The 21,101-nt window shown below is 68.1% G+C and overlaps 4 protein-coding genes across 4 annotated transcripts; 2 read left to right on the plus strand and 2 right to left on the minus strand.

Annotated features, from left to right (window-relative positions):
* Nucleotides 1-2,217: 2,217 nt before the first annotated feature.
* On the plus strand, nucleotides 2,218-3,321 carry TSSK1B (testis specific serine kinase 1B). Its single transcript, XM_068990144.1, has one exon. It carries the CDS (start codon nucleotides 2,218-2,220, stop codon nucleotides 3,319-3,321), a length of 1,104 nt encoding a protein of 367 aa, XP_068846245.1.
* Nucleotides 3,322-6,824: 3,503 nt separating this feature from the next.
* On the plus strand, nucleotides 6,825-7,898 carry TSSK2 (testis specific serine kinase 2). The gene has a single exon (XM_068989647.1). It carries the CDS (start codon nucleotides 6,825-6,827, stop codon nucleotides 7,896-7,898), a length of 1,074 nt encoding a protein of 357 aa, XP_068845748.1.
* Nucleotides 7,899-8,465: 567 nt separating this feature from the next.
* Nucleotides 8,466-15,442, minus strand: ESS2 (ess-2 splicing factor homolog). Its single transcript, XM_068989963.1, has 10 exons — nucleotides 15,308-15,442; nucleotides 14,274-14,442; nucleotides 14,089-14,190; nucleotides 13,578-13,747; nucleotides 13,375-13,492; nucleotides 12,999-13,132; nucleotides 12,359-12,461; nucleotides 11,370-11,479; nucleotides 9,780-9,895; nucleotides 8,466-9,434 (listed from the first exon to the last, which is right to left on the minus strand). The coding sequence occupies exons 1-10, from the start codon at nucleotides 15,440-15,442 to the stop codon at nucleotides 9,155-9,157; spliced, it is 1,437 nt and encodes a 478-aa protein (XP_068846064.1). The 3' UTR covers nucleotides 8,466-9,154.
* A 2,483-nt stretch (nucleotides 15,443-17,925) lies between these two features.
* GSC2 (goosecoid homeobox 2) lies at nucleotides 17,926-20,735 on the minus strand. The gene is made up of 6 exons (XM_068989648.1): nucleotides 20,682-20,735; nucleotides 19,843-19,932; nucleotides 19,248-19,391; nucleotides 18,799-19,144; nucleotides 18,428-18,681; nucleotides 17,926-18,030 (listed from the first exon to the last, which is right to left on the minus strand). Exons 1-6 carry the CDS (start codon nucleotides 20,733-20,735, stop codon nucleotides 17,926-17,928), a joined length of 993 nt encoding a protein of 330 aa, XP_068845749.1.
* Nucleotides 20,736-21,101: the final 366 nt, after the last annotated feature.

Raw genomic sequence — 21,101 nt, forward strand, 5'->3', positions numbered from 1 at the left:
CGGGCCAGGCGAGGGCGCCGCGGGGCGAGGGCTCCGGGGGGCCGCGGGCGGGCGCGCGCTCTCGGCCGCCGCCTCGGGCTCCGACTCCGGCTCCGCGCAAGATGGCGGCCGTCCTGCTCGGCCCGCGCCGCCCCGCCCCCGCCCGCGCCGCCGCCAGCCAATCAGCGCCGGGCGGAGGCGGGGCATGCGCACTCCGCCTGCGCAGTGACTGAAAGGGGCGCGTCCCAAGGGCGGGGCGGGGCGGGGGCGGGCCCGCCGGGGCGGGACTACGAGGAGCTGCGGGCTCCATTGGCTGACCAGAGAAGGGCGGGGATCGGGGGCGGGGCCTCCTGGGGGCCTGCCGGAGCAGGAGCTGCGGAGGGGCAGGAGCGGCGCGGGGGCGCGGCACCGAGGGAGCCCCGGGCGGAGGCGGAGTTGGGAATCCCTGAGTAGGGCCCTTGCAAGAGTGCGTCCCAAAGTGGCGCTTTAAAGGCTGCACCGCTGCGGTGAGGGGAGAGAAGACCTGGAGAACCTCCGAGGTGGCCCCGGGAGGCGCTTCCGCAGGTGCGGCTTCACCGGCGCGTGCAACTGGAATGCTGCATACCGACGAGCAATCATGCTCGAGGAGGGTCCCGCGCGGAGAGCCGACTGGGACGCCCGGTCCCCTGGAAGGGGGGCCCCCCTGCACAGTGGGGGCCGAGCGGGGCCGCGGGGAGACGCTGGCGCAGCTGCCGCCACAGCAGGCTCTTCCACACGGAGGGAAGCGTTGGCCGCGCACCTGTCACCGCGGGAGGGGACCCAGCAGATGGAGTACCGGCGAGGGAGGAGCAAGCCCTCCGAAGGACAGACCACCGGCCACGCACAGCAGGCCCGGCCTGGGCGTCAGGGTGGTTAGAGGGTGAAGATGGGAGCCGAGAAAATAGGGAGGGGAGAGGCGGGGATGGGCGGTGCACCCAGACCGTCAGCAGCTGGCTCCCCAGGAGCAGTCACCCCAAGCCCCTCAGGGCATAATCCTCCTGAGCACCCCCAGGATCCCAGCCTGGGACATTCAGGGTCATCCGAGAGAGGCACCAGACTGACCCCAAGGCTCTGCCGGGCCTGCCTGCTCCTGCCCTCCAGCACCACCCGGCCCTTCCCTACAGCAAGGCCCAGAGCAGAGGACCCACTCCTGGCGGGAAGGGTGGTTCCCATTCAACACTGCCCTGTTTGCCTGTCCTCAGAGGGCATTTCCGGGAGCAGCTGCTGCTCTCAGAGGAGTCCAGGCCCACCTTCTCCCCCACCCCCAGACCTGCCCTTGGAGCCCAGCCAGGGCTACGGCAGGGCAGGCCCCCGGGAGGGGCCTCCCAGCCAAGGGCAGAGACCCGGTCAGTTGTCCCCAGCAGAGCTGGCCAGAGAAGGTTCAGAGGAGAGCAGCACGGGGCAGTGAAAAGTCCAACCAGACCACGCAGCAGGAAGGTGGAGGGGACCCTTCCTGCCCCAGCCCCCTTCTCAGCCCACCTGCCTGTGTGGACACCGCGGAGGATTTCCAGGGCTACAGGGAGCAAGAGGAGGTCAGGGAGGTTTTCTCCAGCCCCTTTCCTGGGGGAGATGACCTAGGTCACTGCCTTGGTCAAGGTGGCCCTCCTGGCACCACTGTCCCCGGGTTCCAGAAACAACCGTCCCTTCATCCAAGGGCCCATCACGCACTCGGGGTTCTGGACATGGCTCCATGTGGGGGTGGGGAGATCATCCTCTTGTTAAACCCTCGCAGGCAGTCCTCACTTGAGCGTCTCCCGTTTGCTGCTGAGACCTAGATGGCTGGGACGGTTGCCTGGGTTCCCAGGGATGCCCTGGGGTGCAGAAAATCAGCCCATTTCCCCCCTGCCCCCAGCAGCCCCCTGCCCCCAGCAGTCCTGGCTCTGGTGTGGAGGCTTGGGCGAGCCGACGCAGTCCCCGCGGCCCCTCCTACCTCGGCCCCCACGCTCCGCGGGCCCTCCTTCTGCTGCAGGGTTCCAAGGTCGAGTGGCTCAGGCTGGAGACCCATTCCGCAGGGCACTACTTCTTTATGACTTCACCCACTGAAGTCACCCGGGAAACAGTGCCAAACGTTCCACCCCACAGTCTTGGCCTCTAGGAGGCAGGGACGGGAGGCCCGGGCATCCCAGAGGACTCGGCCCACAGTGTAGATGAGGACGCGCTGGCTCATGTCCCGCAGGGATGTAGAGGGCAGCCTCAGGGGCACTGGGCGCTCCCGGCACCATGGATGACGCTGCCGTCCTCAAGCGACGAGGCTACATCATGGGGATCAATTTGGGAGAGGGCTCCTACGCCAAAGTCAAGTCCGCTTACTCTGAGCGCCTCAAGTTCAACGTGGCGGTCAAGATCATCGACCGCAAGAGAGCCCCCACTGACTTCCTGGAGAAGTTCCTGCCCCGGGAGATCGAGATCCTGGCCATGCTCAACCACCGCTCCATCATCAAGACCTACGAGATCTTCGAGACGTCCGACGGCAAGGTCTACATTGTCATGGAGCTCGGCGTCCAGGGTGACCTCCTCGAGTTCATCAAGACCCGGGGGGCCCTGCAGGAAGACGACGCGCGCAAGAAGTTCCACCAGCTGTCCTCGGCCGTCAAGTACTGCCACGACCTGGACGTCGTCCACCGCGACCTCAAGTGCGAGAACCTCCTCCTCGACAAGGACTTCAACATCAAGCTGTCCGACTTCGGCTTCTCCAAGCGCTGCCCGCGGGACGACAGTGGCCGGCTGACGCTGAGCAAGACCTTCTGCGGGTCGGCGGCGTACGCGGCCCCCGAGGTGCTGCAGGGCATCCCCTACCAGCCCAAGGTGTACGACATCTGGAGCCTGGGCGTGATCCTCTACATCATGGTCTGCGGCTCCATGCCGTACGACGACTCCAACGTCAAGAAGATGCTGCGGGTCCAGAAGGAGCACCGCGTCAACTTCCCGCGCTCCAAGCACCTGACGGGCGAGTGCAAGGACCTCATCTACCGCATGCTGCAGCCGGACGTCACCCGGCGCCTGCACATCGACGAGGTCCTCAGCCACTGCTGGGTGCAGCCCAAGGCCCGGGGCCTGTCCTCCGCAGCCGTCAACAAGGAGGGCGAGGGCTCCCGGGCCCCCGAGCCCCCGTGGACCCCCGAACCCAGCTCTGACAAGAAGTCCGCCACCAAGCTGGAGCCCCGGGAAGAGGCGCGGCCCGAGTCCCAGACTGAGCCCGGCCCCGAGGAGGAGACTGCGACGGTACAGGTGTCCCGGCAGTCGGAGGCTGTGGGTCTGCCCAGCGAGCAGCCCAGCAAGACCGAGGAGGGGGCGCCCCCGCAGCCTTCAGAGACACATGCCTAGCCCACCTGTTGCGGCCCGGGCGGCCGGCAGGGAATGAGGCCGAGCTCAGGGCCCCGAGCCCGAGCTCGAGAGAGGCCGCGGGACCAGCCGAGAAGGAGGAGGGTCCAAGACGTGCCGCTATTTTTGTCAGTTTCTTCCCCTCCCTTTGAACTTGGTAACTCACGTGACTAAAGCAGCAATAAATCACTATATTATTGCAGCCCCCGAGGTCGCTGTGTGTGCCCTGCCGGCTTCGGTCACCCGGGGAGAGGACCCTGCACCCCCGTGGCCCCCTCCGTGGGCCACACCGCACTTCACCTCGCGCCGGGGAAAGAGCCCCATGTGTCCAGCGCTGACGATGGACTCAGGCCCTGGACCGGGGAGAGCCGAGTGAGGAAGACACTGCTTCAAGCACGGGGCCCACAAGTGCCGAGCTGGGCAGGGAGGCGGCGCAGCGGCTGCAGGCCGGGAGGTCGGGGCGGGCGTTCAGGGCCCTCAACCGCCCCCGAGGCTGCCTGCCTGTGGGGGCCTCCCTCGGGGCCCCTCCCCTCCGCCTGGCCTGGCTCCAGGGTCTGCCCCGCACCCAGCCAGCACCCCACTCCCCGCAGCGCCTGGAGCATCCCCGCCTGGCCCACCCCGAGGCCTGCGTGTCCCCCAGTCACTGAGCGGGGCCTCCTGCTCCTCTCTGGTCCCAGCTAGCTGTCCCGGGGCGACGCCCCCGCCAGCGTGGGTGAGCGGGTGCTGGCAAGCAGGAGTAGCAGGCCTCCTCTCACGCGTGGCCGGGGTGTCCACGGGGGGGCAGGCCTGCAGGGGCACCGCCGGCGCGGGAGGCCCCACGCACCGAGCGGCCCTCACCTGGCTGCGCGCGGCCGCCGCTCCCTCTTCCGATCTGCCTGTGCCCGGACACGCGTGCACCTGCGGGTCTGACACACCAAGGGAATGGGGCCTGCAGAGAGGGCCCCTCCTCCTGCCCCTGCCGGTGTCCAGCAAGGGCCCTGCCCCCACCCAGCCCCTTCACGGCCACAGCCACGCACCCCTGGGCATCACAGCGTGGCCGCCGCCCGGGCCCCATCCCCGTGTTCCCGTCACCTCCCACGGTAGCCGAGGCCCCCCTCCTGCACCCAGTCCGGCTCTGCAGCCTGCAGCAAGGATCTCCACGCCTGGCCCCTGAAGTCCTCCTGGGTCTGGCCTCCTCCTGGCTGCCCGGCCGCTCGCCGTGGACCCCAACCCTGCTGGCGGACCGGTCCCTGAGCCCCTGCCCACCTCTCCAGGCTCCACTGAGGGGCCGCAGCCTCCACACACGAAGCCTCTGGCGGCCACTGCCCGGGCAGGCGGGCGAGGGCCCAAGATGGAGCAGTCCTGGTGGTGGGGTCACAAGCCTGCACCGTGGGGGAGCGGGATTCCAGGGTGCGCAGGGCCAGCGGGGATGCATACGCCCCAGGAGGCTTGCAAACTCCTCCTCGGGTCAGCAGTGATCATGGGGGCCTGGGGGCAAGGCTGCGGGGAGGGGCCTCAGAAAGGAGCAAAAGCTGTGTGTTTCCCAGGCGGGGGCACCAGTCAGAGGGGGCGGGTGGCCACCTGAACCCACCCAGCACGGAGCAGGCCCCACTGCGAGGCCTTCCCAAGGCGGCCTGAGGCACCGGTCGACCCTTTGAGCCGCCCCACTGCCCCAGACAGGCTCAGCCCCTGCAGCGATCCCTGGGACCCTCGGTGGGGCCTCTGGGCCAGCCGTGCGCCTCCCGCCCCGCACGCTCTCACCACCTGGCCCTGCAGACCCTCAGTGGCACCTCTGTCCCCATCCTCCACGGGGCCTGACCTCAGCCCTCAGCCTCCCCGAGTCCACAGCTGTGCGTGCCCGCCACGGCCCAGCCACAGGGCACTCACACCCTGGGTGATGCTGAGCCACCTTGGGCCCTGGGAAGGCAGGGCCCACTCCGGTCACCTGGGGCCTGAGGCCAACCCTCAAAGCTCCAAGGGCAGCGCCCCAGAGCCTGCGGTCTGGCACTCACAGGCCTGCAGCCAGGAGCACCCTGAAGCCCGTCCAGTCTGACCCCGCCCCGGGGGCTCCGGCAGTCCAGCACACACGTCCTGGGCAGGGCCCCTGCGGCTCGCCTGAGTCTGCAGGCCTGACGTCCCTGGAGAGCCAGAGGCCACAGCGTCCTGGGCGAGGGAGGGCGTGGGGAGCAGGAACCGCAGCAAAGGGCAACCCCAACAGAGTCCTGGGGGCGAGGGAGACAGGCGGGGAGGGCGCCTGGCCTGGGGGGCCTCGCGGCTGGCCCCTCTACAGTTCCACTGGTTCCTACCGAAGCCACCAGGAGACTGCTGGCGTCGGGCAGGTCCCTGCCGCTGGCCTCTGGGCCCGGCTGCCCTGCCCGGGGCCTTCCGCGTGGAGCTCCTGCAGGGAGCTCTGTGCGCCCCAGGTGTGTGCACATGCTCCCCTCCCAGCAGCTGGCGAGCCCCGCTGAACCCCGGCACGGGGCTTCTGGGTCACTGCCACCCACCCAGACACAGGACGCCCCCTCCTCCGAGCACCTGTCCTGGCAACAGGCCGCGAGGACGAATGAACACTGGACTTGCGCCTACAGGGGCCTTGGCTCCCGGGGCAAGAACAGAGCAGGCGGACGCCGTTTCCAGACGCAGAGACGGTCTAAGGCGCGAAGGTGACACGCCTGCCCAGGCTCCCGGTGCTCACAAAGGCCCAAGTGACGTAATTCAGGACGCTCTCCCCAGCCCCCAGCCCCCGCCTCGGGCCCCGCCCACTGTGTGCACACCCCACTGGCCGCCCTTGGCTACGTGCTCTCGCAGGACCTGTCTTAAAGCGGGGCTTGGACCCTGGCGGCTCCTGCAGCCCCCACCCCCCGACCCTCTCCTCCACATCCCGACCCCGACGCCGGGACCCATCCTTTCTCACAACGTCCACCTCCCCCAGGCCCTTCCCTGCCTGGACCTCAACTCTTCTTGCCTTCGGAATGCCAGCCCACCAGGGCTCCAGGCCACCGGGCTGGGCACTCACAGAGTCCGAGCTGCCCTCCACCCTAGACAGCCACCTTCGCCCCCCGGGATCGGGGCGGCCCCTCCCAGGCCCGGCCCAGAGGTGGTGCTCATCCCACCTCAAGGCAGTGGCGGGAAGGCAGCCCTCCCTCAAGGGACAGGATCCGCTGCAGGGGCCTGGCACGCTGGCTGGACCTGGGCGGCCCCAGCCTGACTCAGCCCAGGGCGGCACGGCGAGCTCGCAGCAGTCCTGGGCGCCGGCTTCCTCTCTTCCGGCGGGCCGCGGGGCTCTGCCAGCCCAGTCAGCCTTCCAGGGCTCCAGGGCCCGTCCCCCACCCAGTTCCCACTCTGGGCAGCCTGGCTTTATGACTTCACAGCCTGAAGTCACGCGGGGACAATGCTGGGCGTTCCACATCTCCAAGTGCAGGCCCAGCCTGGCCAGACGGCTCCCCGCAGCGCAGATGAGGACGATGCCCGCTGGCCCGCGTCGGGAGGGGATGTAGAGGGCGGCGGCGCAGGCCGCTCCGGGCACCATGGACGATGCCGCGGTCCTGAGGAAGAAGGGCTACATCGTGGGCATCAACCTGGGAAAGGGCTCCTACGCCAAGGTCAAGTCCGCCTACTCGGAGCGCCTCAAGTTCAACGTGGCGGTCAAGATCATCGACCGCAGGAAGACGCCCACCGACTTTGTGGAGAGGTTCCTGCCCCGGGAGATGGACATCCTGGCGACCGTCAACCACCGCTCCATCATCAAGACCTACGAGATCTTCGAGACGTCCGACGGCCGCATCTACATTGTCATGGAGCTCGGCGTCCAGGGTGACCTCCTCGAGTTCATCAAGTGCCGGGGGGCCCTGCACGAGGACGTGGCGTGCAGGATGTTCCGGCAGCTGTCCTCGGCCGTCAAGTACTGCCACGACCTGGACGTCGTCCACCGCGACCTCAAGTGCGAGAACCTCCTCCTCGACAAGGACTTCAACATCAAGCTGTCTGACTTCGGCTTCTCCAAGCGCTGCCTGCGGGACGGCAGTGGCCGGCTGACACTGAGCAAGACCTTCTGCGGGTCGGCGGCGTACGCGGCCCCCGAGGTGCTGCAGGGCATCCCCTACCAGCCCAAGGTGTACGACATCTGGAGCCTGGGCGTGATCCTCTACATCATGGTCTGCGGGTCCATGCCGTACGACGACTCCGACGTCAAGAAGATGCTGCGTGTCCAGAAAGAGCACCGCGTGGACTTCCCGCGCTCCAAGCACCTGACAGGCGAGTGCAAGGACCTCATCTACCGCATGCTGCAGCCGGACGTCACCCGGCGCCTGCACATCGACGAGATCCTCAGCCACGCGTGGCTGCAGCCCCCCAAGCCCAAGGCCATGCCCTCCGCCTCCTTCAAGAGGGAGGGCGAGGGCAAGTACCGGGCTGACTGCAAGCTGGACCCGCGGCCTGAGCACCAGCCCGACCACAAACTGGGGGCCAAGACCCAGCACCGGCTGCTCGTGGTGCCCGAGACTGAGGACCGCGTGGAGGAGCGGCTGGCCGAAGCCTCCAGGGGCAAGGACCCCCACGTCTCCGGGGCCGAGGTGGGGAAGGCAAGCACCGAGCGGTGCTGAGGGCCCGGGGGGCGTGTGTGGTGCCGCGCGGCCCCGGGGGCTGAGTGGGCGGTAGGAGCCGAAGAAGCCACAGGCGCAAGAACGAGTAAAGTCCGTCAATTAAACCGCTATTTTGATTACGCTCTATTAGCTTCCTTCCACTCAGTAGCAGAGACCTTAAACCCTGACCACCAAATAAACCGCAGTGAGCAGCGGAGAGGTGCGCGGAGCCTTTTTCTCTGGGACTCAGCACCCACTCCCTGCGGCCAGGGGGCTCCGGGGAGCCGGCCGTGTGGGCATGGAGTCCGCGGCCCCCCACCAGGCCCCCGCTGCCCTCCCACCCCGCTCGCGCCCCTCAGGCAGCCCGTCCTCAACGCCCGCCCGCCCTTTGGCCCTCGAGGACTTCTGGCGGCCCCCCTCCCGCCCCCTGCTCCGCCTCTCACTCGGGCCCCCCCAGACCTCCGACCCCACTTTCTGGGGCTCCCTCAGGCCCACGCCCACCCTTCCCTACTGGGACGAAGCATCAGAAGCAGCCCTTTCCTGACCCCATGGCCCCAGCCCCGCGCCCTTGGTGCCCAGCCAGGGCTCAACGTGGAGGAGCGCAGACCAGCCGGACCCCAGGGAGCCCGAGGGCGGCCTGCTGGGGCCTGCCTGCTCCCAGCGTGACGGGCTCCAGTCTAAGCGGACCCCATGTGACCCCATGCTGCCTCTCTGAGCATGACCTGACCCCACCTGAGGCTTAAAGAGCCCGCCGAGACCCAGCCCACTTCCTGGGGAGCTGGCCCCAGCAGAGGAGCGAGGGGGCGGGGTCAGCCCTGGCCCGGCTGGAAGTCAGGCGCTCAGGAGGTGACGGCTGAGGCCACTGGGAAGGGCCTCCCACAGGCCTGGCCTGGCCAGGGAGCCTGTGGACCTGCAGGCCTGATGGCTGAGGGCTCTGACCCCCGAGGGGAACGGAAGTAGGGGTCACAGGGAAACGAGGGGCCGACTCAGCTTAGAAGGCAGGCCCCCTGCCTCGTCGGTGCCGCTGGATGCCACGCAGGAAGGCCTGGACACCCCAGCCGCCGAGGTTACCGCCCAGCAGGCGACACAGGCACAAGGGTGGCCTTGGGGCAGAGAGGCAGCCCTGTCTGGCCAGAGGCTCTCTTTAGTGACAGGTAGAGCGGGCAGGGTTCTACAAAACAGGGTGTCGGCCGGGCAGGCCCAGCACCCCGGAAAGCCGGAGTCCCGTGCTGGGCGGAGAGCCGCCCTGCAGGTTCTGTGGAGCTCCGGGCCCAGCCTTAGAAGAAGTCTGAGGCCTTGCGCCGGGCGGGGAGCTGTAGCAAGTTGTCCGTGATGCAGGCTGGGTCCTGGCTGAGCGGGGTGCGTGTCGCCGAGCCGGGGGCTGGTGTGCTCGTCGGGGTCTGGGGCCCGCTGGCCGGGGTTTTGAGGTGGCTGGCGCGGGCGGGGGACGGGGTGTAGCTGGCCCGCAGGGCTCGGTCCGTGTACTTGCTGGCCGTCCTGCTCACCAGGCGCTGCAGGGCCGGGGACATGGCGGGGCTCAGGCCCTTGGGAGTGAGGCTGCAGTGTGGAAGACGTGGCAAGAGGCAGGGTCAGGCCTGCCTGGCAGCAGGCCCCTCAGTCCCTGGGAAGATGCCTGGGGGACACGTGCATGTTCTATGCTGGGATCCTGAACAGCCACGCCCGGGGCCGTGGGGCTGCAGGGGACCCTGACCGTCTCCAAGAGGGGCGATGACCCTGACTCCATGGGCGGATGGGAGCTTACGGGGGACAAGGCGTAAAGACGTTCCCTAGAAACGCGCAAGAAGAGGGGCTGGGCGTGTGTGAGGAGCACTGCAGACGCAGTGGAAAGGGCCCAGCCCCCGCTGCTGAGCCTGCGGCCACAGCGCGAGGCCCGCCCCTCACCTGGCCAGGTTCTCCGTCACCCTCCGCAGAGCCTCCTGCTTCTTGGCCCGGTTCTTGGCGGCGGCCTCATTGGCCATCTTCAGGCCCAGCCGCTCCCTGCGGCCTGGCTCCAGGATCTAGAGGATGGCAGACCAGGCTCGTCGCGGGGCGTCAGCCTCCCCAGCCCCAGCCCCCTGAGCAGCCCACTCCCGGGCCGGGTTCTCGTGAAGCCGGCACTACCCAGCCAGGCACTGGGAGCACCGTCCAGGAAAGGGCCTGCTCAGCCTGCTTCCCCACGGCCAGCAGCTGCGATGGCACCTGCGTTTCTTCCAGGAACTTCAAGGGGCGTGTCCTGGTCCGAATCCCCACCGGCCTCCTCTTTCGCTGGCGCAGCGTGCTGGCTGCGTTGGCGCATCGCGCACCCTCCTGCCGTCTGGGGGTCGGCCTGCAGTTGGACCTGGAGGGCTCCCGCTGCGCTGAGAGGTGCCAGGGCCCAGCGCCCACACCCTCTGCTGACGTGTGCACACCCCTTTCCTGCCTCCCTGGCGTGCGGGCCCGAGGCTCACGCTCACTGTCTCGACGCTCAGCGTTCCCGTCTCCCTTGAGCCTGTCCTGCCGTGCACTGAGGACCTGGCCGCTCCTGTCTCCACACGACCGCGAGGAGAGGGCTCCGGCGCCCCCTGGCCCCGGACCTGCCTGGGACCCGGCATTGGGCTCGGTCCTGACCCGCTGGCCACGGAGGTGAGCTTTAACGCCTCAGGGCACACAGCGGTGCCCCAGGCTTTGCTTGGCTGCTGCTGCGTCCCAGGCTAAGGGCCTCGCGGGCGAGGAGGATCACTGCTGTGTGGGCGAGCACACGCTCCCCGGACCCTGGTCCACAGCTCCCTGCCCCCAGAGCCGCTGCCGCGATGCCTGCCGCCACGGGGACTGTGTCTCCGCACCTCACCGGGTGCTGCCAACCCGAGGGGACCCCGCCCTGCTCTGGTTCTTTGGGGCCTCAGAGCAGGTGAAGTGACGCTGGACCCTTCGGCCCCAACAGTGCCCCCAGGCTCCAGGGATCTCCCCCACACACCACGCGAGATCAGGCACCCGCCTTCCCAGAGCCACTTGGGCCCGACCAGCCACTTGCTGGCACCTTCCTGGGCCTCCCATCCCCAGAAACGACCTGCCACCCTGCTCCCCTGCCCACCGAGGGTCTCCCTTGTAAGTGTCCAGCCTCGGGAGCCCCCTCTCTGACTACTCCTGGGACCTGCCCAGGGCCTGGTCTGGGTCCCTGTGACCAAGTGCTCAGCCGGGCCGCCTCCCACGGACGCTGGGGATTCGGGGCTCCTCCCCAGCCGCAGGCTGCAGCACACGGGGAAGCTCCTGGCCCAAGACCCCCGTCTCTGAACGGCCCTGTCCTGTGGGCCTGCAGGCTCACAGGGGCCACAGCGGCGCCCAACCCGACCCAAGCCCCGCCCACGGCGGTCCTCAGTGGAGGCCCAGATGCCACAAGCAACCACGGCGCCCGCCCCAGCGTGAGCCCCGTCCGCCATGCGCAGCCATGGGAGAGCAGCAGACCCCGTGTCCACCCGTGCGACCCCCACCGTGATCCCCACCGTGCTGACCCACCTTGAAGGCCGGCCCCGGCGTCCTGTCCACGTAGGGCGTGTCTGACCCTTCCACCCTCAAGGGCGTGTTCTCGACTTCCCCCCAGGTCATCAGTGGGGACTCGTTCACACCTGCACGTGGAGCGCCCACAGCTGCCTCAGGCCAGGGGCCACCAAGGCGGGCCTGGCCCCCTCCTTCCCAGGGCGGGGCCCCGGGTGCGTCCGGCTGTGAGAGGGTCCACATGGCCGGCCCAGAGCCTGGTCTGCCGGGCTGAGCCTGACAGAGGGGCCTCCAGAGAAGCGGGGCTGGGCGGCTGGACCCTCAGGCTGGCACAGGGCTAGGGAGCCCCAGGTGACACCCACGGGACCCCGCCCCACAGGACCCCGCCCCTAGGGAGGAAATCCAGAGTCCTCCAGGCGAAGCCCTCCACCCCGAGCCTGGCCAGACCGTGGTGCCTTCCCAGGCCCGGAGGCCAGCACACACCCAGGAGGCCGCCCCGAGCCTCGTGACCTCCCTTAGGTACATCAGCCCCGCATGCCCACTGGCATGAGACCCACGGCTGAGAAAGGTCACCCAAGACTGACAAGGACCCCCGGCTGACACCCAGTGGGAGCACAAGCGGGCGGCCTAAGAGGCGTGCACGCCCCCAGGGTCCCTCGGCCCCGTCCCGCCCACCTGCAGGGGCCTCGTGCAGCTTCCGGCACGCTGAGCCTGGCTTCCACGCGCGGGGCCACGCCAGACGGCGCCCACCCGCTGCCCGCACCACCGCTGCTCGCCAAGCCAGGCTGTCCTTCGAGCTCAAGTGAGGCAGAGGGACCACCCCGCAGCGCAGCTGTCCCAGCTGGCCCCAGGCGTCTGAGGTCGGGCCCATCTGAGCGCCCAGGGCCCACAGCCCTGCTCAGTCCCGGCACTGCACGGATGGGACCCTGGGCCACGGGGTGTGGGCAGGCCCAGGAGAGGCCGCAGCCAGCTAGGCAACCCCCCACCCCAGCAGAGGGCGTGTCTCTCACCAGGGGCGGGAGAAGGCGTGGCGACGAATCCGAAGCCGCCCACTCGGGGGGACTCGTGCGGGATGAGCTCCTTGCCGTCCGGCCCCACCTTGCCCTGTTTGTGCTGGAGCCAAGGGGAGGTGGGGTCAGGGCCAGGCTGCGCTGTGGGCTGAGGCCCCGACGCTGCGCAAGCCCAGGGCAAGGGAGGAGGACCCAGGGCCACCAAGGCCTGAGAACCTGTCGGAGCAGCGGCCAAGGGACGCGCCCCGGCCTTCCACGAGGGCCACCCCGACACGTGCCACCTTTGGGGGCCCCGACTTCAGGCCCGGGGCGGGAAGTGGGGCAAGGCATCTGTGAAGACCTCCCGAACAGCACCCCCGCTCCAGCCTCCCCTCCAACCCCGATCACTGGAGTCGTGGCCCTGAACCACTCCCGGGGTTGGAAGCTCTGCGGTCTGCCACCCCAAGAGTCTGGCTCCACGCCACCGCCTCCCTTTTCTCACGCCTCTGCCCCACGGGCTGGCACACACTTGACTCACCGGTCTAACCAAGTCAGGCCCTGACTTCAAACCAGAGAGAGAACAGACCCAGCCTCGCCCACGCCGCCGAGCCCTGCTGAACCCAAGGACGCCTGAGCAGAGAGGTGCTGGCCCGGCCCTCACCTGTGCGTTGAGGGCGGCTGCCTGCTGCAGCTGTGACCTGCTGAGGGCCTGGCTGAAGGGATCCCTGAGGAAGCGAGTGTTCTTATGCACCACCTGCCGCGGCTTCTTGAACAGCTGCTCCTCATCAGGGACACCTGGCGGTGAGAGCAGAGCCCTTGGCGTTGGGGGAGCAGGCCCAAGGGGGGCGGGCTGGTCCCCTCGGAGCGCAGCCTGGGCGCAGCCGGGGTGGGGTGCACACCCGTGCTAACTCCGCCCACAGACCGCCCTCTCACCCCCCCTCCCCCCGAGAATCAGGGCCCCTGAAGGCCCAGAGCGTAGGAGCAGCAACACCCACCCTGGAGGCCGGTCCACCCCGGAGGCCCTGGCCCATGCTCACCCTCCGGGTAGTACATGAGGGAGTTCTTGGCCTTGTACTTCCAGGTTTCCACTCCGGCCTGGCTGCTCTCGACCGCCTGCTGCTCGGCCGACGGGAGGGCGAGACTGTCCTTCTGCCTCTGTGTCACAGGGGAACGAGGGTCAGGGAGGCCCTGAGTCCCGGCAACCCGCCCTGAGAGGGCACCACCGCCCCGCCCCAGGCACCTTCTCAAACTCCTCCTCGGCCTGGTAGAGCCACGCGTGGCGCGCCCGGCCCCTCTCCTTGGCCACCTCCATGATCTCCCGGAAGGAGGCGTTGTCCTCACTGGTGTACCGGCTCAGGAAAACGTCCAGGCTGGGCAGGGGCTCCGCCGCTGCCTCTTCCGCAGCCTCTCCTGTCCAGGGTGCCACGGCATGAATGCCACTGTGCACCCCTTCAGTCCCGGGAACCCTCTGCCTGGCCACGGGTCTGTCTGTGAGACCCCCACACCGCCAGACAACACCCCCGGGAGTGAAATCAACACCCCCAAGCCGCCCCCCTCCCCATCTACCGGAGGCTAGTGAAGTGTGTGCTCTGGCTCGGGCCAGGATGGGGTGTTGGGCATTAACAGTCACGAGATCACAGTGGGTCCCCTGCGGCACAGTGAGCGGCCGGGAGACGGGGCGCAAGATTCCCAGGGCACAGGCGTCAGGAGCACCCCAGGCAAGCCCGCCAGCGCTAGGGCCGCTCACTCACCGTCACCGTCCTCCAGGCCACGGCCCCGGGCCCTGGCCTTGCCGCCCACCATGCTGGGGCCTGTGTGCAGTTCAGGGGTCTCAAACGTGGCTGGCGTGCCATCTGGGGGACAGAGGGAGTGGGATCAGGGGCCTGAAGGGTCGCTGCAGCAGGCAGCCACGCCCGGCCCCCGGGACTCCTCTCACAGGGTGGCGGGGGCTCTCGGGAGGCCTTGCCCAGGGCGGAGCCGAACTTGATGGCAATTTGGCGCATCCGCTCCAGGTCTCCATTCTCCTCGGCCTCCAGGTACTCCTTCTGTGCCTGCAGCTTCTCCACGTCGGGAAAGAAGTCCCTCTGGATGACCGTTTGGAGGCCCTGAAGGACAGGTCAGAACACAAGTCAGAGGCGCCATCTGCCTCCCCCGGCCGCTTACCCCACAGGGTGCGTGCTGAGACCACAACCTCGATCCACCCCAAGATCCCCAGAGCTTGGGAACACTTCCCTTTTTCCTTTTTTTGGCCACGCTGTGCGCTTGTGCGATATGGGATCTTAGTTCCCGATCAAGGGTTGAACCCGGACCTTCAAAGCCTTCTGTCTCTCTGTTTCATCCTCCTCTGTCGCCTTCACCTCCACATCAGCTGAACCTACCTGGCTGCTGCCACCTTCACCCCGCCCACGGCCTCCGATTTCCAATCTGAGCCTTTCACCCCACCACCAGCATGGGTGGAGATTCCCAGCTCCAGACCTCCAGCCGGACTCGCCCCTGAGCTGCGCGTCTGCGCGCCCAGCTGTCCACTAAGACCACCTGCCTGCCCAGCCCACTGGCCTCCCAAACCTGAGTGACCTTCTCGCACCTCCTGCGTGGCTGCGGTGGGGCGCTGGCAGGAGGCGCACCCGCTCATCGATGCTGCCACCGTGGCAGCCGGCTTGCGGGGCCCCCGGCCCTACCTCCCACCCCCACCGCTGCCCAAGAAGGCCTCTCCGCCGCTGTCCAGACCCCTGCGGACCCCCTGACAAAGGCTTGTCTCTCCGGCTCCTCACCGCGTGCACACACCCACCCCTGCGGCCCCCCGACAGCGCGGACAGCTCGCCCGACACTCCGCCAGCTCGGCCCCCGCGTGTCCACACGCCGGGGGCGAAGACTCAGGCTGCCCCACCGCCTCGGGGGGGAGCGCGGAGCGTCGGGACCGGGCGGGGAGCGCGGGGCCCGGAAGTCGCGGGCGTCCGCGCCGAACGCTACCTCAATGTACTCCTCTTCGTCCAGGACCCGCTGCCGGCCCGTCGCAGCCCCAGCCTCGCTGGCTGCGCGCTTCCTCCGGGGCCCGGACGCCGCGGGAAGCAGCTGGGAGCGGGCCGGCGGGCCCGGCGACGCCATCGCCATCCCAGCAACGCCCGGGCGGCGCAGGCGCGGCGGGGCGGGGGGGGGGGCGCGCGAGGTGCGCAGGCGCCTGATCCAGCCGCCCAATGGGAGAGCCGCGCTCGCCGACGTACTGACGTCACAGCGAGCCCTGCGCCTCATGGGAGCTGTGGTCTTCGTCTCGCCCCGCTCTGGTCACTACTCTCTGGCCTGTGGACGCCAGAGGGCGCTGTGGTAGGGGCTAGGAGCGTTGTGGCTCCCTCTAACCCTGAAAACTCCAGTTCTGCGGAATCCGAAGGCCTTGAAATTCCACTTTCTCGCAAGAAATCACTATCTGGGCTTCCCTGGTGGCTCAGGTGGTAAAGCGTCTGCCTGCAATGAGGGAGACCCGGGTTCGATCCCTGGATCGGGAAGATCCCCTGGAGAAGGGAATGGCAGCCCACTCCAGTATTCTTGCCTGGAGAATTCCATGGACAGAGAGGAGCCTGGTGGGCTACAGTCCACGGGGTCGCAAACAGTCGGACACGACTGAGCGACTTCACCCTACCCTAATCACTATATACACTTCTATGCAATTAACAAAGACACATGCTTCAGAAACGTTGGGTATATTTGCGCTTCAAAGTTTTTATTCAAAGTTTATGCAAGAAAAGAAATGTCTGGTCTCTAAATGCCGGAGTTGGCTTCCCAGAAAGCTGATCCTTATTGAAATGGACAAGAAAATTGTCTGAGCATTTTCCAGGAACAATCGTTTCTTTCCAAAAGGAGGTTGTAAATTATGGCAAGCAAGTTCTGCCCCAGAAGGATTCAGTACAGTTCAGTGGGGACTCCACGGGATGGCTGCTGCCCTCGTGGAGCTGAGCGTGAGATGCAGACCACCCCACAGACAAACAGCGGGCAGGCGCCAGGAAAACGAATCCCACCCAGGGGGCAGGAAAACGAATCCCACCCAGGGGGCATCTTACCCACGGGGCATCTACCTAAGGGACATCTACCTAGGGGACACTCAGGAGACGGCCCCCTGGAAGGGAGCAGTTGCAGACCCAAAGGACGGACAGGCACTGCTGCCCACGTGGGAGGGGAGCGCGTGTGCGAAGGGCCAGTGGGAGGAGGCGCAGTGCAAGGCACAGCGGGGTGGGCGCCCACACTGGAGGGCCAGGCTGCACCGACCTTGTGGGTGGGTCACGGGTCGTGGGTCACAGGTCGTGGGTCACAGCGAGGAGCTTTGTCTTTGCTCTGTGAGCCGTGGGAACCCTGGAGAGCTGTAGGCAGGGGAGGGGCAGGTTCAGACTTGCGTGCTGGGTTTTATGAGGATGAGTCACAGAGGAATCGGAGTGGGTGCAGGTGGGCCAACTGGAGGCAACTGCAATGGCCAACGCGAGAGGGGACGGTGGTTCTCATCAGGTTGGTGCAATCGAGGCTGGGGAGAAGGCGGATTCTGGGATTGTTTGGGGAGGTCATCACCGTGGCCTGGGCTTCATGGGTGAGGGAGGGAAGGAGGCAGGGTGTGTGCCGCTAGCGCTCTGGCTCACATGCCTGGGACGCCTGGCAAGAGCTGCCAGGGACAGAGTGACTGGGGAAGCCCTGGGCTTCCACATGGAGTTGTCAGAGGGACTGCTGGACACAACTACCCAGCACAGGGGAGAGGCCTGGGGGCAGGTGTGACCGTGGGATGGAGCTGGGACCGGAGGCTGAGGGTGGAAGGGACAGACCAGGGCGCGGATAAGATGAGCGGGAGAGTGTGGGCTCGGCCTCGAGGACACCTGTGTTCCCGGCAGCTGCTGGTGGCTTGCCCAGCAGCTGGAGAGAAAGGAAAAACCAGGAGGGCAGCATGGCGGCTGGTTCCTGGAGCGAAGAGCTCTGATCGCAGGTGCCCCACACATTGGCAAAAAGCCAGTCAGCCGGCAAGGGCTGGGACCAGGCGGGTGGGGCGTCCCAGCGTGGGGGGAAGCCCCGCAGGCAGGCTGTGCGATCTCCAGGGATGAGGCCAGGAGTCACGGAGACAGCTGGAAGTGTACGCCCTGTGTGTGTTGGGGGGGCGAGGGCTGCTGTCCTGGTCGGGACCCCAGCGCCCTGTGCTCTCCAGGCTCACCTGCCTTGGCGCATCCTGGGAGCCGCAGCCCTGGCTTCTAGACCTTCCATGGAGGGACTGTGCTTCCGGCCAGATGCCGCCCACCCCCACTCCCTGCAGGACCTGCGAGGGGACAGAACAAAGTCCCCACGCCAGATGGAGTGGGTGTCAGGTGCCAACTTGGGCACTGAAGCCTTGTCTTCACGTTGTCCTTCACCCTGAGAGCAGGATGGCAGAGAGCACAGCAGACACTCTCCAAGCGGGTGGGGGACCCTCCCCAGTTGAACTGGCCGGGCCCCACAGGGTGGCACAGGCTGCCCGCTGTTATGGAGGCAGACACGCCTGCATGGAAACCTCCAGAGTGAGGAATCAAGGACCCCCGTCCCCGAGAAGCAGCTCCCGGAGGCCTGTGCAGGTAACTCTGGAGCCGTCAGCAGCTCTCCCTCAGGGGCTTCTTGGGTCCGGACAGGAGCCGCGCGGAAGCCGCCGCGCGCTTCTGGTGTCGCCACTTGGCCCGGCGGTTCTTGAACCAGACCTGCGGGGGAGGAGCGCTCAGGCGGGCCCAGCGCAGGCCCAGGTCGCTCGCGGGTCCCAAGTGCACCGGCCGCGTCTTCGGGACGCGAGTGCGGGCGCACGGGGGCCTCCGGGCGGCTGCTCCATCGTCTGTCCTCTGCTGCCGAAGGCCCGGGGCCGGAACCCCTTCCCCCGCCTCCGCCGGCCGGTGCCCCTCGAGCAGCCCCGCGCACTTCTGAGCCCCCCGAATTCCAGGGCGCGGACGCGGGCTGGATTCGTCAGGGGCGGGTGGGGTGTTTAAAACGAAGGGAGCCTGACCTCCGCCGCGGCCCCGCCCCGCCGGCCGCCTCTCAGCCCCCGGGCCTCGGCGCCTCCGCCCGCCTCGCAGAGCTGGCTCTCCCGAGGCGGCGGGCACCCACCTCCACGCGCTCCTCGCGCAGGCGGATGCGGCCGGCCAGGCGCTCGCGCGTGCCCACGTCGGGGTACTGGTTTTGCATGAAGAGGGCCTCCAGCGCCCGCAGCTGCTCCTCGCTAAAGATGGTGCGGTGACGCCGCGTGCGCCGCGGCGGGCCCGGAACCCCCGCGCCTGGCTGCGCCCCGGGGCCCCCGGGGGGCGCGGCCCAGGGCAAGGGCGCCGCGGGTGCCAGCCTCAGCGGCCACGCCAGCCGCGCGCCTGCGGGGCGAGCGCGCGGTGAGGCGCGGCCGGGGTGCTGGGCTCCCCTCGCCCCGCGCCCTCGCCCCGGGGGCCTCGAGCGCACCCACGCAACCCGCGCGCCCCGAGTGCACTCACCCAGCCGCGCGTCCGTCTCCGGGGGCCCGCGGGGGCCGCAACAACAGCAGCAGGCGCAGCGCGCGGCCTCCGGCGCCCCGGGCTCCCCCGGCTCCGAGGGGCTCTGGCGGTCAGGGGCGGGCGGCGGGCGGGCGGCCCGGGCTGGGGGGCTGCGCTCGGGCAGGCCGGAGAGGATGTGCTCGATGGAGAAGGGGCAGGGCCGCCCGGGTGCCTCGCGGCCCACCGCGCCCCTCGCCGCCGCCATGCCGCCCGCCCTCCGCCGCCGCCGCCGCCGCGGGAATATATCCGTCGGGGGGCGGGGGCGTCCGCGCCGTAATCCCCGGGCCGGGCGCCGCGTCCACTCGCGCTAATCCCGCCGCGCGGCCAGGAGCGGGGCTAATCCCCGGCGGCGGCGGCGGCGGGAGGGGCGGCGGGGAGCCCCCTGTCCCGATCCCTTGCCCCGGACCCGCAAGGCTGGCGGGCGCGCGCAGGGCCGCCCCCACGGCCCGCCGGCCCCGGCCCAGCGGCTGGAGGACACCCCGACCCGGCAGGCCCTGGGTGCCCGGTCCCGTAGCCACAGCGCCCACGGCTGGTTCTTCGTCCTCTTCCGCGCCCTACAGGGGCGGAGGAGCGAGACTGGAGAAACCCCCCAAACAGCAGTGTCCTGAGGTCCGACCTCAAACGGGGCCCAGCAGCCTGGGCAACCCCGCCGGCCCTCCGCACTCAGCCCGACTGCCCGCTCCCATACTCAGGATCTGGATCTCAACCTCGGGGAGGAGGCGGGGCGCAGGCAGCAAGCTGTCTCTGCCCATCCCCAAACCGGCAGCCCTGCCTTCGGTTCTCTGCCTTCTCTCCTGGGTGACGGAGCCCGCCGGGTGCTACTGGGGACTCGGCAGAAACGGACTGTCTGCTTCCCTCTGTCTCCCAGAATCCACCCCCCGATCCAGCACCACCCCCGACCCTCCGCAGAGCCAGGCTTCCTGGGAGCTGACTGGTGCCCACAGCCCCACTCTTCAGCACCCCTCGGGGTCATTCTGTCCACCATCGCGGGGGACCGACCCGCACTTTGCCAGATTCCAGGAAGCCTGTCGCACCTTCATCTAGGCAGCCTTGGACAGCCGGCCGGGACTTCTGCTTCAGGCCGTCTCCAGACCGCTGAAAAGTTAGCGTGCGGTTCGCAGGACAGGGCCGCAGACAGCCTGGCTTCTGCCCCAGCTGCCCCTTCCTGGCTCCCCGAGAGGTGCCTTCAGCTCGACCCACCCTGTACCTCGGTTTCCTGATCTCTGAACTGACACCATTGCGACCTAACTCCCAGATGCTTTGTGGGCTCAACCAGTCACTGTGTGTGAGGTTCGATCCCCGCTGGGCAGGGGCCTCCGAGAACGGAAGGTACCGTGAGGGGGCGACACGCAGCCTCCCGCCTCTCCTGCCTCACGCGCCCCTCCTCAAGCTCCCTTGTTGATCCCACTCCGGTGTCAGTGAGCACTCTAGAACTGCAGCCACAGAACCCGCTGACTCGCTGTCGGAGTCCTGACGCAGACTGCCCGGCACTCACTAATCTGGAGACTCCAGGGAGGCGCCACCACCTCTGAGTGGCCCACCTCATGGTTGCAAGACGGCTGCCACCACCCCCAGACCTCCCATCTCTTCCCGTGTATGCCTTTGGATCACCCTAGAAACGTCTCCCAGCCAACTTCCCTCACAGAACCAACAGATCAGAGAGGTGCCTGGGAGTCAACAACCCATCAAAGTCACTTCCCCAAGGATGGGGGCTCCGGGACCAGTGGCCAGGAAGGCTGGGTCCTGGGATTCCTTCAGCCCTCTCCATCCTCACCCTTGGTGACCTCCTACAACCTGGAAGCTTCAGACACCACCTCTGCAGCAAGGACCCCCCCAGGTGATACCTCGGGCCTGACAGCTCCCTCTGCTCCAGGCAGCTCCCTAAGCACCTGCTCCATGTCCCATTTCAGGACCAAGGAACATTCAGTCACTGTGCTTGGAAGACACTCAGGATCTCCTGGAAGCCTCCGCCCCCTGCCAGTACTCCCCACCTTGATAAATGGGTTACCTACACACCTACCCACCTGGGTGGACATGCCACCTCTCCACCAGCCCACCGGCCCAGTGTGATGCTCTTCAAACCTATCAGCAAATCCTTGCACACCTCCCTTCAAGAAGTGAAATCTAACCCCCCTTTTTTTGTACGTGTGCCGGCTTAGTGACTCTCTTCTAACTGCTAGGAGGCACAAGTGACCCTGTGGTTTCTGAGGCCAGGTCCTGCAGCTCCTCTCCATCTGGGGACGCTCGCTGCAGCAGCCACAGGA

The sequence above is a fragment of the Capricornis sumatraensis genome, chromosome 17 (genome assembly GCF_032405125.1).
Source record: "Capricornis sumatraensis isolate serow.1 chromosome 17, serow.2, whole genome shotgun sequence".
In the NCBI taxonomy this organism is placed as follows: domain Eukaryota; kingdom Metazoa; phylum Chordata; class Mammalia; order Artiodactyla; family Bovidae; genus Capricornis; species Capricornis sumatraensis.